This window comes from Hemitrygon akajei, chromosome 9 (genome assembly GCF_048418815.1).
Source record: "Hemitrygon akajei chromosome 9, sHemAka1.3, whole genome shotgun sequence".
In the NCBI taxonomy this organism is placed as follows: Eukaryota; Metazoa; Chordata; class Chondrichthyes; order Myliobatiformes; family Dasyatidae; genus Hemitrygon; species Hemitrygon akajei.
This window is the reverse complement of record NC_133132.1, coordinates 78129771-78146816: the sequence shown is the minus strand read 5'-3', so window position 1 is coordinate 78146816 and position 17046 is coordinate 78129771. Positions and strand designations below refer to the sequence as shown.

General features: G+C 43.6%; 1 protein-coding gene across 4 annotated transcripts in view; it reads right to left on the bottom strand.

The window, feature by feature from the left end:
- Nucleotides 1-17046, bottom strand: part of ibtk (inhibitor of Bruton agammaglobulinemia tyrosine kinase) — a 119366-nt gene that overhangs the window by 85058 nt on the left and 17262 nt on the right. For 2 of the 4 annotated variants that reach the window (XM_073056415.1, XM_073056418.1), the window contains exons 2-4: nt 2642-3365; nt 1798-1897; nt 770-894 (exon numbers count right to left, since the gene is read on the bottom strand). In XM_073056415.1, the coding sequence (XP_072912516.1) occupies nt 770-894; nt 1798-1897; nt 2642-2965 (549 nt within the window). In that variant the 5' untranslated portion in view covers nt 2966-3365. Of the gene's footprint in view, nt 1-769; nt 895-1797; nt 1898-2641; nt 3366-13483; nt 14299-17046 lie in introns of all 4 variants that reach the window. The other 2 variants (XM_073056416.1, XM_073056417.1) reach the window with 2 other exon arrangements.

Below are 17046 nucleotides of genomic sequence, written 5' to 3'. Positions count from 1 at the left end.
CCCAAAATATTGACACCTTATGATTCAGAGTAAACATTTCTTTCATAATTCCCTTATAAAGTACCTTGGGATATTAAATAAGTTACTCATGTTAAATAAGTACTCAAATTTTTGGTTTGACACAAAACAAGTAGAAGTATTGGCTTTATTTTTAAGTAACATTCAAATTTGAGAGATTTAAATCTCAAAGCTCAGGGGATTTAATAAGATCAATTTAAAGGTTAAATATAACTTGTGTTGTTTTGGTTTTAAACATTTTTCCCCCAAATACAGTACAAAGTACACACACAATTAAGTTAGCATTAACAGACCTTTCAGTCTCATGACATTTCAAAATGCCTCCATACTAACTAAACAACATTTTTCTGAGGAAACAAAATCCAGCTGTTAATTTATGCAGAACATTCAGCAAGCAAGAAAGTGAATTATTGATGAGTTCAACTATTTTGTTTTTGCAAGAGTACATGAGAGACAGGACCTCTTCACATTTTGAAAAGTGACATGAGATAAGGTAGATCCAAGAGGAACACAGGGATAACTTAACATTTAACTTAAAAGATTACACTTTCAAATGTACAGCACTCAATCAATTTTATGCATCAACAGATTCTAATGATTTTGGGATAGAGCTTGAACTAAAATGCAGAGAGGAAAGTGTAACCACTAAGGTAATAGTTGGAAAAATTATGAAATGCCTTCTGAGGAGCTCTCATTTTATAACAATGGATAGTAAAACATAATATTTTTTATAGTACAAAACTTTTTGTACCTGTTTAATATATGTCCCCGATCTTGAGAAGTAATCTAGAAGCTCAGGGTGATGTTTGCTTTGTTGGTTTCCATGACCAAGAGTAAAATTAGTGTTGTTACCCCATGTATAGACTTCGGTAGGATCTAGAAAATAAACCTAAATATACATATCAGAAGTAAAATACATTAAACCTCTAAATATAAAACTCAAACATTCATACCCAAATTAATTAATTAACCCCAAATGCCTAAACACTTTTATAGAAAGAACGTATTTGTGTGTTTTCAAACTGGATACACTAGAGTCTGTGGTGGTTGAAAGTAATCCTGGCAATTCTGGACAATGTTTCTCACCCTCTGCATGCCTCCTGAGCCGAACAGAGGAGCACTTTTAGTAACAGACTAAGACAACTGCATTGCTTCAAAGAGCACTATACGAGATCATTCTTACACTCAGCCATTAGACTCTATAATGAGTCAACTTACAGCCAGTGAAGTGATGACCCCTCCCCCCATTCAACTGTTTGAGAAAACTTATTTTTTTATTCTTTCTTATTTCTCTTCTAATTTTTTTTGTGCACATGTAATGCTACTGTGACACTGTAATTTTCTTTGGGATCACTAAAGTATCTAGAGATATCTAAAGATAATCCTTTTGTAACTAACCAAACAAGATTACAGATTGTCTGCTTACATTATTTGCTGATGTCACAGCAGTTTATTCCCTTATCTTCTCTCTCAAACCAACTTGTTAGTCTTAGCTGACAGCTCCATTTCTCAGAAGGATTTTCGATGAAGCTTGTCAGTTTGCATACAAACTGGCAGAGTAGCTTGCAATGATGAATCTAAGCCAGTCTTGTACTTAAAATGTATGCAAAAGTCATGAAGCAACCCCACTTTTAAAATGTGATTAATCTCCAATTCCAGTTGAATCTGGAGCTAGGAGATGGTAATACTACAGTATGCTCAATTTTCTTTTACTAAAGAGTAAAAATTAAAAAATCTAGTCCTCAAAATGAAAGTATAGAGAGAAAGAAAGGTCAATACCAGTCTTTCTATAAATCACGTATGATGGTCGATCTTTCATGGCCAAGTCGAGCGTACATAACCCTTCCTTATCCTGCACGTAAAGGCTACTCCCACCATGCTGCAAAGCAATATGGAGAAGTTGTATATTAGTAATTATAAACTGGCATGCTTCAAAGTCAGATGTACATGAGGCAAGGAACTATGAATCCTGAGAATATAATGAAATACAAATCACCAAATTACAATTTTAGTCATGGTATAAACATAGCTCAAAAAATAGGAGGACACCTACCAATGACAGCTAAGTTTACTGAGTTACCGTCAATGATTCGGTATTCTACAGTGGTCCAGATTTTGCAAGGAATGGCTGTCAAGTTTGGAATTTCCACACGTTTGCACAAACACACGTTCCAAACATAGCACCAGTAATTTCTCAGTCTGAGGCTGGACTTCTATGTCAACTTAAACCTTGTGCAAGCAAATCTCTCACCAATTTCAAACAAGGAAAATAATTTCAAAGAACTAAGATGTTACAAAATCAAACTTCTCTTGCTTCATATTAAAGAAATAAACATCAATTTACTTCTGTGTCATTGGTGACTACCTCTGAGTTACTTCAAATACACATTTTAAATGGCTGTAAAGTTTGAATTTTAAAATTTCCACAACCCCACAGAAGATTTTAGATACTAAATTAAACTGAGGACTGAACATTCAATAATTTTATTTTGTCTATTTACTCCAGTCAGCACAATATAAGATGCAATAAAAGAACACTTCCATATTACAAGATCAAGAAGTTAACCATTAGAGCGGACTCTTGAGATAATTAAACAATCAAAATCAGAACAGATTACAATACCTTCAGAAGAAACATAGCACAATCAATGTGCCCATAGAAGATACTTCTATGCAGAGCTGTCCATCCTGATTCTTTATCTTTCGCAGAAGGATCAGCCCCTTTTCTCTCAAGGAGCCATTCCAAAACTGACCTTTTACCACAAGATGCAGCCATGTGTAGAACAGTTCTACCAAAGCTATCCTTTAGGGAAGCTGCATTGTAGCAATAAGATGAAAGGAAGACCTTATTCTGGCCTTCAGTTCCCTTCGTCATCACCGAAGTCACATCGAGAGCGTGCTGCAAAGATCGGCATTTTGGAGTGCAGTCAGCAATCATAGAATTCATCCTGTCTTCACAATTCAGTCTTTAAAAAAAATCTTAAGGCTAATGGAACTTGATGCCTAGAAACCTCCAGAGCACTAGATTTGTGCTTGTGTCATTAAAAACACCGCACTCTAGCAATTCTGAACTCTTAGTTACATTAGCTCAGTACATGGAAACAGCAAAATACTGCTTTCTTATATTATAAAACATTATATATACTATGGCTCTCTGTTGCAATTAAATAATCAAAAATAGAAATCTAGTTAAATCTGTGGAAAATAAAAATTGTTGTAAACTTCCAGTCAAAATATATCCATTGCACTCTCCTGAATATTGTTCCTTTGAAGCCAACCACCACAGGGGAAGGGAAGCTCCCCTATAAATTCTTCCTTCTTTAAGCCTCCATAATTGCAAATGCTACCTGTAAAGAAAATGAAAACAGATCAGTGTTATCTAAATATTTCAAAGTATTGTTCCAATTTACTGCTTTATAAAGAAAAACACTTATTTACCCACATAAATTTCGATAGGGTAGCTTTTACAAAATCGTGGAACATGAATAGGCCATTTCTCCACTTAAGCTGCCCCACCAGTCATTGAGCCATGCCAGAATACAATAATCAAGGCTCAATGGTGAGTCTATATACAGTCATTTGTCCCCATTTTTTAAATCATTTTGTCAATTAAACCTATCAACTTCAGAGTTAACTTTACAGTTAGCCTAGCACCTATTGGCATTTGGAGACACAAGTTCTAAAATTCATTTACCTTGGAAGATTTTGCACTCAATGCACTTCTTAGTATTGTATTTCTCAACTGGCTAAAATGGAGAAAAACAACTTTATGCCCTTAAAACCTCCAGATTCATTCAAAGATCGATATATACTGGTATCTTCCAACTTGGACTTTGGACAAGTGTAACATAACTCTATCTTCCAGATCTTTAGAATTAAGCAGCATTTTATAGCATCCTCTGATGATTTTCTGCACCTGACATTCGATTATTCAACTGGTAAATCTGTTTACATGTGCTGAGGTAGAGAGAAAACCCTGTCTTGTATACAGTCCACACAGATCAATTCATATCAGTGCAGTGAAGTAGTACAAGGCAAAATACTGTAATAAACAAGTGCAGAATAAATGGTTACAGTATAGAGAAAGTACAATGCAGATAAGACAGAATGATGCAAGATCACAATGAGGTAAGCTGCAAGGTCATACACACTAGGGAACCATTCAAGTTTTATAACAATGTGACAGAAGCTGTCCTTGAGCCTAGTGATCTTGCTTTTAGGCTTTTATATCTCAAGTTGAACAGAAGGATAGGGAGGACAAAATGTCTGGGATTTCTGATCATGCTGGCTGCTTTATTGAGGCAGCAAGAAGCACAGAGCTCAGAGAGGAGGCTGCTTACTCTAATGTGCTGAGTTATGTTTACAAATCTGCAGTTTCTTGTGGCCATGGACAGAACAGTTGACATTTCACACCATGCTGCATCCTGATAGTATGCATTTGATGTTGCATTAATAAATGGTGGCATGGCTCAAGGTTGGCATGCCAAATTTCTTTGGCCTCCTGAAGAAAAATAAAGGTTCTAGTGAGTTTTCTTGGAAACGGCATCAACATGGTTGGACTGAAACAGGCTATTGGTGCTTGGAACTTGAACCTCTCAATGCTCTTGACTTCTGCACCGTTGATGTAAACAGGAATATATTCACAGCTCCCTTCCTGAAGTCAATGCTTTGGTTTTGCAGGGAACGGTTGGTGTCACGCCCTGTCTCTAGACTACTTCCTTCCAGCACTTTAACTCATCATGATCTGAGATACGGCCTGCTACATTGCTATCATCTGCAAACTTGTAGATGGGAGTTGAAGCAGAATCTGGCCAAGCAGTCATGTGTACGGGGAGTAGAAGAGAGGACAAGAGAATGCAGCCTTGTAAGGTTCTAGTTTTGCTGTCTATCTTTATTGTTAGTCATGAAGTCAAGGATTCAGGAGCAAAGGGAAGTGTTGAATTGCAGGATTAGGTGTTTGGAGATGAGTTTGCTTGGAATTATAATATTGCTTTTGTCAATAAACTAGAGAACAGCATTGCTGCCTTTATTGTCCAGCTTCTCCAGAGATGAATGTAGGGCCTGGGAAATGGAATCTGACATAGACCAGTTTGGCAGTAGTGATCATGCAGTAGCTTCAGTGCCATGGAGACAGGAGTGACCATCACAGAGAGCAAGTGAAATCGACTCTCATCCCGACCAACCCCATCTTTTCAGTCTATCTGGGCCCAGAGCGATTCAACCTTGCACCAGGCCACATGTATGGGCATCGGAACTCCATCTGCAATACCCCACAAACTCAGCTCATCCTAGGAACTCACCTTGCTATCACTCACCCCTTCACTGTTTGCAGTGATAATTTAACAATTTACCATAGAAAAGGAATTTTTAATGGTGTCTTTAGTCCGATTTCAAATTTCTTAACTCCCAAAAGCTGCCCTTAACTATAAACATAGTAATTTATTGACAGGATGTATTAGATTAATTGGTCTACAAAAACTTAGTTCCACCCTTCCTTGTCTTCTTAATATAATTTTCTGGATTGAAGAAATATACACTCAGTTTTTTTAAACTTTAGTGCAGAGTTTCCCAATAGACAAGTTAACTATAAGCTCATATTTCAGGTATTAACAAGGTTCTCATTTCCTTGAAAATCCTGGACTGGTAACCATCTGGGCCTGGGAATTTGTTACTCCCACAAAATGTTATTTACAGTATGTACTACTGTTACATGGCTGATTCAATAGTTACTACAGAGTAAATGACATTCTGCTGAGGGAATTTGAGCAGCTAGAGACTAAATTATAAAGCAGAACCAAAAAGGTGGCTATCTCTGGATTACTACTTGAGCCACATGCAAATTGGCATAGAGTCAAGAAGATTAGAGAGTTCAATGCATTGTTCAATGATTGGTGTGGGAGAAGTGGGTTTGAATTTGTGTGAAATTGGCACCAGTATTGGGGAAGGGGGGAGCTGTACAATGGGGCATGCTCCACCTGAACCGTGATGGGACCTGAATCCTAGCAAATCGCATAACTAGGCCTGTGGTTGGGGCTATAAGCTAAATATGGGGGGGGGGGATATTAGAGAACAGATTGGAGAAGTATGCATAAAGTAAAAAAGAGAAGTTTGGATAAAGATGAAGAAAAAGCAAAAGATCATAAAAGAATAAAGCAAGAGTGGAATGAAGAAAAGTCGTGCAAAAGAGTAAAAGATCACAAGATTTTAAAAACACAATGAGCATAAGGGCACTTTCTTTGAATGCCATAGTATTCGAAACAGGGTCAGTAAACTTGTGGCACAAATCAGTACAAAGGGGTATAATTTAGTGGCCATTAGAAAGATGTGGTTGCAGAGTAGAGAGGATTGGGAATTAAATATCCAAGGATATCCGGTAATACTGAAGGATAGGCAGTAAGGTAAGGGAGGTGGGTAGCGCTCTTAATTAAAGATAAGATCAGGGCAATAGTGAGAGACGATATAAGATCTAAGGAGCAGAATGTTGATTCCATCTGAGATTAGGAATAACAAAGGGGGTAAAAGTATCACTGGTGGGAGTTGTCTATTGGCCACCGAATAATAACATTACATTGGCACATGCAATAAACAGAAATATCTGAGGCATGTAAGAATGAAACAGCAGTTATCATAGGAACTTTAACTTGCACATAGATTAGGTGAATTAAGTTGGTTGAGGGAGTCATAGAATGCATCATGATGGCTTTCTTGAACTGCAAGTGCTGAACCTACAACTGAAAAGAATGAGAGGAGATCTTATAGAAACATAAAATTATGAAAGGGATAGAAAAGATGTTTCCACTGGTAGGAGAGACTAGAACTAGGGTAGATGTAGGACAAAGATGAGGAGGAACTGCTTTTCCCAGAGAGTGGTGAATCTGTGGAATTCTATGCCCAATGGAGCAGTGGAGGCTACTTCAGTAAATATAGTTAAGACAAAGTTGAATAGATTTTTGCATAGAAGGGGAATTAAGGGTTATGGGAAAAAGGCAGGTAGATAGAGATGAGTCCATGATCTTATTGAATGGTGGAACAAACTCAACAAGCCAGATGGCCTGCTCCTGATCCTATTTCTTATGTTCTTGTTGTCTTCTCAGTACAATAAATAGAGTGAATTTCCTGATTTTAAAATATAAAATTATTACTATCTGCTTTAAAAGGACAATCTAAGCATAATTTTCCCCTAATAGCAATATGGTAGATTCCAATTAATTGGGACATATAGGGACCAGTACATTTTGGCCCAATTAAGTAGATTAGCTGAAGGTTCATGGTAGTAGTTAAAAGGTATTAACAACAAACTACCACTTAAATGAGTAATAATTTATGTATTTAAATGAAATAGAGAACAAATTAGAACACTACCAATATATTTACAATACTATAAAATTGTAACAGTTCCTACTAGTTATCAAAATTTATGTGCTACGTTATTTTGATTGCCTGTAAATGAACAAAATCAGTGCAGACACCTAGTACAAACAAATGTATTCTCCAAATCTTCATTTTCATTTTAACATTCAAAATGATTGTCAATACCTTCAAATTTCTCTGAGTTCCTAACTTAAAGTAGCAAATTTGTTTCGTTTTCATTCCTGGTTATTTCTAGTATTTCCAAACCTGAATGCTTGAAATCGCTGTGAGCAACACAGTTCTAAATTGTCTTACTCGTTACTTTCTGCCAACTGTCAGTGACAAAAATCACTGCTTTTTAAACACAAACACATACAACTGACACTATTTAAAAACTGACTGCTCTAAGTATACGTAGCATCTAACAGCCACGCAAGAGCACTTGACTGATGCTAGCTGGAAACTGATCAGCAAAAGTCTCCCTACTCCAACTAAGTGGAAAAGTGTTCCAAACAAACTAAATGAATCCTGGATATTTTAACAATTTAGATTTTGTTCTTTTAAATGTTGTCCCAAATAAATGGCTACCCTGATTAAAAATAGCCCAATAACCAGAATCCACTTATACTGAAAGGCAACATGTTTTTTAAAAAACTGATTAGAAATTGAAGGGTGATAGTGTTCTTTTTATTTTCTATCTCATGCCAGTCGGTATTCAAGTGATGGCCTTACGATCCCTTAGCAAACTCTCAAAGCAACAAGCTGTGGTCATCAGTGCATATGCCCTACCCCTTGAAGCTTTGGAAAAGGCCAAGGAAGACATTGACCTTGGGGGGGGGGGTGGGGGGGGGGGAGAATCCTAGACAACATTCCAATGGGAGAAACCATCACAAAAAACTTAACTGTCTTGTAAGGTGTAACCAAAGAAACAGGCAGAGCTCTCAAATGGGACCATCCTCTTGACAAAATGGTAATAAATGACATGTTTCATATAGAAACACAGAAAATAGGTGCAGGAGTAGGCCATTCGGCCCTTTGAGCCTGCACCGCCATTCAGTATGATCATGGCTGATCATCCAACTCAGAACCCTGTACCTGCTTTCTCTTCATACCCCTGATCCCTTTAGCCACAAGGGCCATATCTAACTTCCTCTTAAATATAGCCAATGAACCGGCCTCAACTGTTTCCTGTGGCAGAGAATTCCACAGATTCACCACTCTCTGTGTGAAGAAGTTTTTCCTCATCTCGGTCCTAAAAGGCTTCCCCTTTATCCTTAAACTGTGACCCCTCGTTCTGGACTTCCCCAACATCGGATACAATCTTCCTGCATCTAGCCTGTCCAACCCCTTTAGAGTTATATACGTTTCAATAAGATCCCCCCTCAATCTTCTAAATTCCAGTGAGTATAAGCCTAGTCGATCCAGTCTTTCTTCATATGAAAGTCCAGGAATCAATCTGGTGAACCTTCTCTGTATTCCCTCTATGGCAAGAATGTCTTTCCTCAGATTAGCGGACCAAAACTACACACAGTATTCTAGGTCTCACCAAGGCCTTGTACAACTGCAGTAGAACCTCCCTGCTCCTGTACTCAAATCCTTTTGCTATGAATGCCAACATACCATTTGCCTTTTTCACCGCCTGCTGTACCTGCATGCCCACCTTCAATGACTGGTGTACAATGACACCCAGGTCTCGTTGCATCTCCCCTTTTCCTAATTGGCCACCGTTCAGATAATAATCTGTTTTCCTGTTCTTGCAACCAAAGTGGATAACCTCACATTTATCCACATTAAATTGCATCTGCCATGAATTTGCCCACTCACCTAACCTATCCAAGTCACCCTGCATCCTTTTAGTATCCTCCTCACAGCTAACACCGCCGCCTAGCTTCGTGTCATCCGCAAACTCGGAGATGCTGCATTTAATTCCCTCGTCTAAATCATTCATGTATATTGTAAACAACTGGGGTCCCAGCACTGAGCCTTGCAGTACCCCACTAGTCACTGCCTGCCATTCTGAAAAGGTCCCGTTTACTCCCACACTTTGCTTCCTGTCTGATAACCAATTCTCTATCCACATCAATACCATACCCCCAATACCGTGTGCTTTAAGTTTGCATACTAATCTCCTGTGTGGGACCTTGTCAAAAGCCTTTTGAAAATCTAAATATACCACATTCACTGGCTCTCCCAGTGACACAATATGTGACACACACCCAAAATGCCCCAATCTCCCTACCCCAAGAAATAGCACCTGCTAGATCAAATCATCACCTAAGCAAGAGGGCTTACAAAAATCACTCATTCTTAGTGCCACCATTGACTGCTGGTCTGACCAATGCCTAATCCATTTTTCTCTCCATTAACCCCAAATATCAAAAAAGCAACATCACAAAGTCAGTGGAAACCTACAAGATCAGTCCTTCTCATACAAAACTTGATAAAATAACCCATCAATTCAAGACTACAGGAGCTACAAGATGTTCACAGCTCATTGATTTTTCTTAAGTCTGCAATAACTGGCTAAAGTTAGGTCATGTTTCTCCACTTCACCCCCACAAAAAAACAGAACTAACTTGATGAGAATGACCAAGAGATCATTTTCCAAGCCCTTAACTTGGAAAAGAAATTACTATGTAGGCATTGAAAACATACTACAGAAAAAACAGCTGCAAGATGGCTAATATAGGAGGCTCGGCCACAAGACAGTGATTTAAGCAATGTAAAAGGCACGTAGGGGCCAAACTCTTAAGGTTCCACTTCACTTAGACCAAGAAATTAAGATGAACACCAACACCTGTTGAAACAAATGTGGCATCCATGCCCCCAATTTACCCCCGTTCACCTAGGGTGAACCGTCGCCTCGCCAGTAGTCAATACTTCAGTGTAAATACGGTTTAATGCCCCTCCCAGTACACGCTCGCAACACAAATACCAGACAATACACCAAAGGCGAGTATATAATTGCAATTTTATAGTTGTTTCTTAGTGATGGGTTAGTAGAAACAGATAACCTAAAGGCACCAAATCAGTAAGTTTATCAGTTTGTGCACATATTTTAATGCGTTGGAGCTCATGCCTCCGGTTCCATCCACAACGATCTTCCAAGCCTTCGGCCACTGTCCGAACTGCTGACTTCCAGTATCTACCACCCTGGAACCGCTGTCCGCTCCTCACACGTCCGTCCTCCTCGCTCGCCTCCCGAAAAAGACTGCAAACTCCCGCTCAGCTCCCACATATAACATAGCATAACAATTCTCCATTGGTTAGTTCCCCCTTTATCTACAGTTATAATCCAAACATTCCAGATACAGAAACCCATTACAGCATTAAGTAACATTACAAAGAAGCCATTTCATTATAACAATACAGAGAAGCCATTTTTTTAGCCTGAGCAGTTAACACCACAGTTAATGGTACTGAGAGCCCTACATTCTTCCCCCACCAAATTTAGTCATGCCCTCATGACGCTCAGATAATTTGCCAACTCTTCCTGAAAAACACAAAGCCCAATCCAAGTGCAGAAAGCAGTGACATAACTTCCCAAAACAGTGGGGATCACACCCTGTTCCCCGGGGGCTACAAAGGCCAACCTACCTGGGGGGGTGGGGGGGTCGCCACCTTCTCTGAGACTGGGGCACTCCCTCTTCTAACTCCTCCACTTCAGACACTACAGGAGACTCATGGAAACTATGAGGCGAACCCTCCCGCGAGTGGTCACCCAAACCCCTCTGCACCTCGGAACCCTCTATCTCTTGCTCGGGCCCCACATCCTCCTCTCCAATGCCCTATGGTACTCCCGACGGCCCATCCCTAGCCCCCCCCCCCCCAACCCAGTGGGGGAAGGGCCAGGAGCCTCCCCCTTCATCATGGGGGCATCAGCGAACGGCAGCATGTACCAATCCTCCAAGTCATCATCCTCCGAGTCAGTATCTCTCACAGGGGCTGGGCCTGGACCCATCTCTCCTAGTGTGGGCTCTTCCTCCACCCTGCGTGGACGCAATAGTCCTGGTACTAGATGCAGCTGGCACCTCCGGCTCCCGCTCTATGTGTACATCTCGCCCCAGAGGCAAAAGATGATTCCGATGGAGAATCTTGATGGGCCCCGTCCTATTCTCGGGCTGCACTCGGAAAACCAGAAAATTGGGCAACTGACTCTCCACCACATAGGGCGTGCCCAACCAGCGATCAGCCAGCTTGTGCTTCCCAGGTAATCCCAAATTCCTTATGAGCACTTGGTCTCCTGGCAGGAGTTGGGAGAACTTCACTTTTTGGTCATACCTCTTCTTAGTTCCCCGATTCTGCTTGGCAGCTGCCTCCCCAACCAATTCATAAGCCCTTTGCAGCTCTTTCTTCATTATCAGCCACATACTTCAAGTAAGGCTTTGGCGTTATTTCACCCGTGGCAGTCCCGAAACAGAGGTCAACGGGCAACCTTGCCTTGCGCCCAATCATCAAATAATAGGTTGAGTAGCCAGTAGCGTCATTGCGTGTACAGTTGTAACACTGAACCAGATGTACAATATGTTGACTCCATCAACTCTTTTTGCTGACGTCCAGAGTCCTGAGCATGTCTAGCAAGGTCCAATTAAACCTCTCCGGCTGGGGGTTGCCCTGCGGATGATAGGGCACGTTCCTCAATTTCTCAATTCCCAGCATATCCAGTAACTCATAGATGAGCTTACTCTCAAAGTCCCGTCCCTGGTCACTATGTATCCGCCGGGGAAGGCCATAATGCACAAAATACTTCTCCCATAGCACTTTTGCACCGTAATCGCCCTCTGATCCTTGGTGGGGAATGCCTGAGCATACCTGGTGTAATGATCCATGATGACTAAGACATTCGCCCTGTTGCTGGTATCAGGTTCTATGGCCAGGAAATCCATACACACCAGATCCAAAGGCCCCGCACTCTGCAAGTGCAACAAAGGATCACCCTACACAGGCAGCATCTTCTGGCATATGCAACGGCATGCAGGACTTGGCAGTACTCATCAACCTCCGACCACATTTGGGGCCAATAAAACCGGACCCTGATCAGCCCATAGGTCTTCTCCACCCCCAAGTGCCCAGAGTCATCATGCAGAGACTTCATCACAACGCTCCAATACTTCTCAGACAGGACCAGCTGCCAATGCCAAGGTTTGTCCGGGAGTAACGTTACCCGGTATAACAATTGGTTCTTCAACCTCAACCTAGGCCATTCTCTCAGTATCAGAGACTCTGAGCCGTGTTGTGTCTTCTCCACCCGGGCCACGTCCTCCTTTTCAACTGCATACCAAACAGTGCCAAAGCCAGAGTCATCTCGCTGAGCAGCTGCCACTTCCCCAGGGCTCAACTTTGGCAGCTGTGGGGTCTTCAGAGCAGTCATGTCACAGTAAACTAGGGGTAAGGTGTCATCGGACACCTTCAATGGGACCACTGTACAATCTGGCCTCTCCTTTTCCTCAGCCTGCACGGTGATAGCAAACTGACACATGGCCTTCACCCCGGATGCAGGAACGCTCTCCCACTCCTCGTCCCCCCTCCAGGTCCTCATGTCTCCATCAGGACAGAGCATCCACATCGACATTCCGGCTCCCCGGCCAGTACTTCAGGCTAAAATCAAATGCAGACAGCGTGGCCAACCACCGATGACCAGTGGCGTCCAGTTTCACCAAGGTCAGGATGTAGGTAAGCGGGTTGTCGTCCATCTGCACCTCAAACTTGGCCCCCTAGAGATAGTCACTCAGCTTATACACCACTACCCATTTCAAGGCCAGAAACTCCAACTTGTGGGTGGGATAGTTCCTCTCAGAGGGTGATAAACTCGGGCTGACAAACACTACCAGCCTCAGCCTAGCGCCCTGATCCTGATACAAGACGGCCCCTAACCCCTCCCGGCTGGCATCAGTGTGTAGCACATAGGGCAATCGGGGATCCGCAAAAGCCAGCACCGGCGCCTGAGTCAGCATCTCCTTCAGGGACTGAAAAGCCGCCTCACATTGGTCATCCCATCTCTGTCCAAAGGGTTCTGACGGGTTCAAACATTCTCCAGCCTCCCAGCCTCTCCTCCCTTTCCCTTTCTGTCCCAGAGGAGGTAGCCACACAGAAGCTGGTTCAAGGGATGGCTCACCTTGGCGTAGCCCTTCACGAATCTCCGGTAGTATCCACAGAACCCCAAGAACGAGCACAGAGCGCTCACAGTCTGGGGCCTCAGCCAGGTGATCACCGCTTCGATCTTAGTCAGGTCTGTAGCTACTCCATTCCACACGAGATTATATATCCCACATTGCTAACAGACATCTGGCAGAACTGGCACATGTCCAGGGAAAGTTTTAACCCCTCATCTTTCAGCCGGTTGAGCACCTTCATTACCCACACTTCCTGTTCTTCCAAGGTAGATCCAAATACTACCAGGTCGTCCAAATATACCAGCACTTCAAGCAAGTTCGTATCTCCCCACAGTCTTCTCCATGGCCCTCTGGAAAGTGGAAGGGGCCCCCGATATGCTCTGGAGCATCCTTTTGAACTGTTAAAATCCCAGATGGAAAATAAACGCTGTCTTCTCCTTATCCACCTCACTCATCGGGATCTGGTAACATCCACTCCTCAAATCCAACACGCTGAACCACTTCACCCCACTCAGACAGGCCAGTGCGTCTTCGACCCTGGGGACAATATACTGGTCAGGGACAGTACGCCAATTCAGAGTCCTATAGTCCACACACATATGAATCTTGCCATTTTTCTTCCTAGCCACGACTATCGGGGACACATAAAGGCTGCAGGACTCCGTAATGATCCCAGCTTCCTTCAACTTACACAAATGCCACCGCACATCCTCCACGTCTGCAGGGGCCAGTCACCACAACCTTTCTCGAAACAGGGTGTTTTCAGTCACCCGGATGGTGTGGCGAGTGCTCCTGGAACAGCCCATGTCAAACTCGCCTAGGGAAAAAACATCTTTCAGCGTCAACATCTTCTCCACCATCCTCCGCTTCCAACTCTCGGGCACAGGTGAGGCCCCAAAGTTAAACACCCCAGCGGTCAACTTATCCCTGTTTTCCAATGGCCCTTCCCCCAGCGAGCCTCACGAGGGCACTATGCATCACCGTCACCAGGAACGAATGCGCCAGGGGCATCCCTCATTTAAAAGTGACCTCCCATTGCGTAGAGTTCATGATATTCACCACCACCCGGCGTGCCTGTAGCACTGAGAGATACTGCAGCTCGGGTCTCACCAGCACCTCAGCCAGGAATCTCTATTCCCCCTCGAGATCTTCCAGGGTGTCCACTAAAAAGGCTTCACCCTCAGGCACTCCAGAGTACCTGGGGATCCCCATCACTCTTGTTACTTCACCGGGTCATACCACCCTGGGCTTCGACTGGGCACACCATACAGTTCCTCTTTCCAATGCCATGTCCCGCCCCATGCAACCACACACCTCCTTAAAGGCAGCTTGAAACACTGGGTGCACTGACAGGCTCTCCAAAAAGTCCTCACCCACCTTCTCCTTGCAGGCCCTCAGGAGTCTCCGCACAGTAGGGGTGTTGGTCCCCACCAGAATTGACACACCTCCAGTCACAACTGGGTCTGGGGCAAACCAGTACCAAGGCCTCATGAGCCTCAGACACTCCCACCTCGGCCTCTAGGAACTCCAGCCTCACCGACAAATACCCACTGTACGGGTAATCACCGGCACTGATACCCCAAATTTCCAGAGCACTGAAGGGTGTCAAGGGCAAATACAACAAATACTGATCGTAGAACAACTGGTACAATCGTATGACCTGTGACCCAGTGTCAAGTATGGCTTTTGCATCTATACCCTCTATCTGGATCGGCACACTGGATCGGGGTCCCACCAATCCTTCTGGGATAGGGTCTTTTCCTCTCAGGGGTCCAGTGGCACATTGCTGGGAAAGTGTTTTCTCAGAGACTCCAGGCGGTTCCCTCACTGGGTCTCCTCTAAGCTATCTGACCCCCATCCCGCTGGGACACCCGTGCAGTCTCCCTCCGAGGGGCTCCCAGCCGATCACATTCCCGCCTGAAGTAGCCCTCTTCCCTACAGTTATAACACACACCTCATCTCGCGGGACCCCAACTTCCCGCGGGCCACTGTGCAGCCCGTCCCTTCAGGGTGGGGCCCTCTCTGCTAGTCCCCTCACGTGGAGGGACCCCACCTGCCGCGACCCCCCTCACTATCTCCCGATTGGAGCTGGCCCCAGTTACTTCACTACAAGGGGCTACTACTGAAGACTGCACAGTACTGACAGAGCCCTCTTCTGACTCTAATGCGTCCTCTTCCTCCTTCACCTTTCTGAGCAACTGAACAAAAGATGGGAGGGCCCATGATCTACAGGACTGCTGGAGACTCATAGCAATGACATCATGCCTCTGGGCACCCCGGGCTACCTGGTCTATCCTTATCTGATTCACCTCCATCTCCAAAATGCACCCCCCCCCCCACCTCAAACAATTTAGCCTTTGCTCTACCCGGAAAAGATACTCCAAAAGCTTTCCCCTTTCTCCTGACGCAGACTCCAAACCGCCCCCCCCCCCCAAAAAGCTCCACCGTGCCCTGCATAAGAACAAAAGCCTCCTCCAATGCTTCAAGATACTCCTTGCAGGAAGCCAAGGGTTTGTTACCTTTCACACCTTTTACTACCTCAGCCGCCACCCCTCTCAAACTGTCAACCAATCTCTGCAGTTTCTCTTCCTCAGAACACTGCCACTCACCCAGCAGCCGAGAGCCGCGTTCTATCCAGGTCTCAAAATCATCTTCCCCTTTGGGGGTGCGAGTCCTCCTTGAGAAAATTCTTAACTTCTGACGAGGACACACCGCCTTATTCACCAAGGAGTTAATGGGTGATGCCAACTCCGAACTCTCCCCCTTCCATGGGAGAGAGGAACTAATTAAGATTTTCCAAATCTGACCATTCCCTTCCTTCATTCTTCAAAAATGATAGGACCCCATTCTCGAAAATCTCCACCAGTGGCTGGAAAACCCCTCTGGTGTCCCATCAAACACGTCAAACCTTTCCTCTGTGACAATGTGCACGCCCCATGACCCCACCTCACTGAGGTCACCGATACACAGTGGCAATCCCACCGCAGTGATGTCAGCACCAATCTGCGCTAACACAAAGCCTAAATCCCCCATTTTACCAATCTTTCCGCTTACAATTTCAACTTTACCAATAGCTCTAACCGTACTCAAACATCGAATTAACACTTTGTCCGAGATACGCATGTCCACCCCACTTGATATATGGGGTGTCTATATGGACTTCAGTAAGGCCTTTGACAAGGTTCAACACGGAAGGTTAGTTAGGAAGGTTCAATCAATAGATATTAATATTGAAGCAATAAAATGGATTCAACAGTGGCTGGATGGGAGATGCCAGAGCGTAGTGGTGGATAACTGTTTGTCAGGTTGGAGGCCAGTGACTAGTGGTGTGCCTCAGGGTTCTGTACTGGGTCCAATGTTGTTTGTCATTTACATTAATGATCTGGATCATGGGGTGGTAAATTGGATTAGTAAGTATGCAGATGATACTAAGATAGGTGGCGTTGTGGATAATGAAGTGGGTTTTCAAAGCTTGCAGAGAGATTTAAGCCAGTTTGAAGAGTGGGCTGAAAGATGGCAGATGGAGTTTAATGCTGATAAGTGTGAGGTGCTACATTTTGGTAGG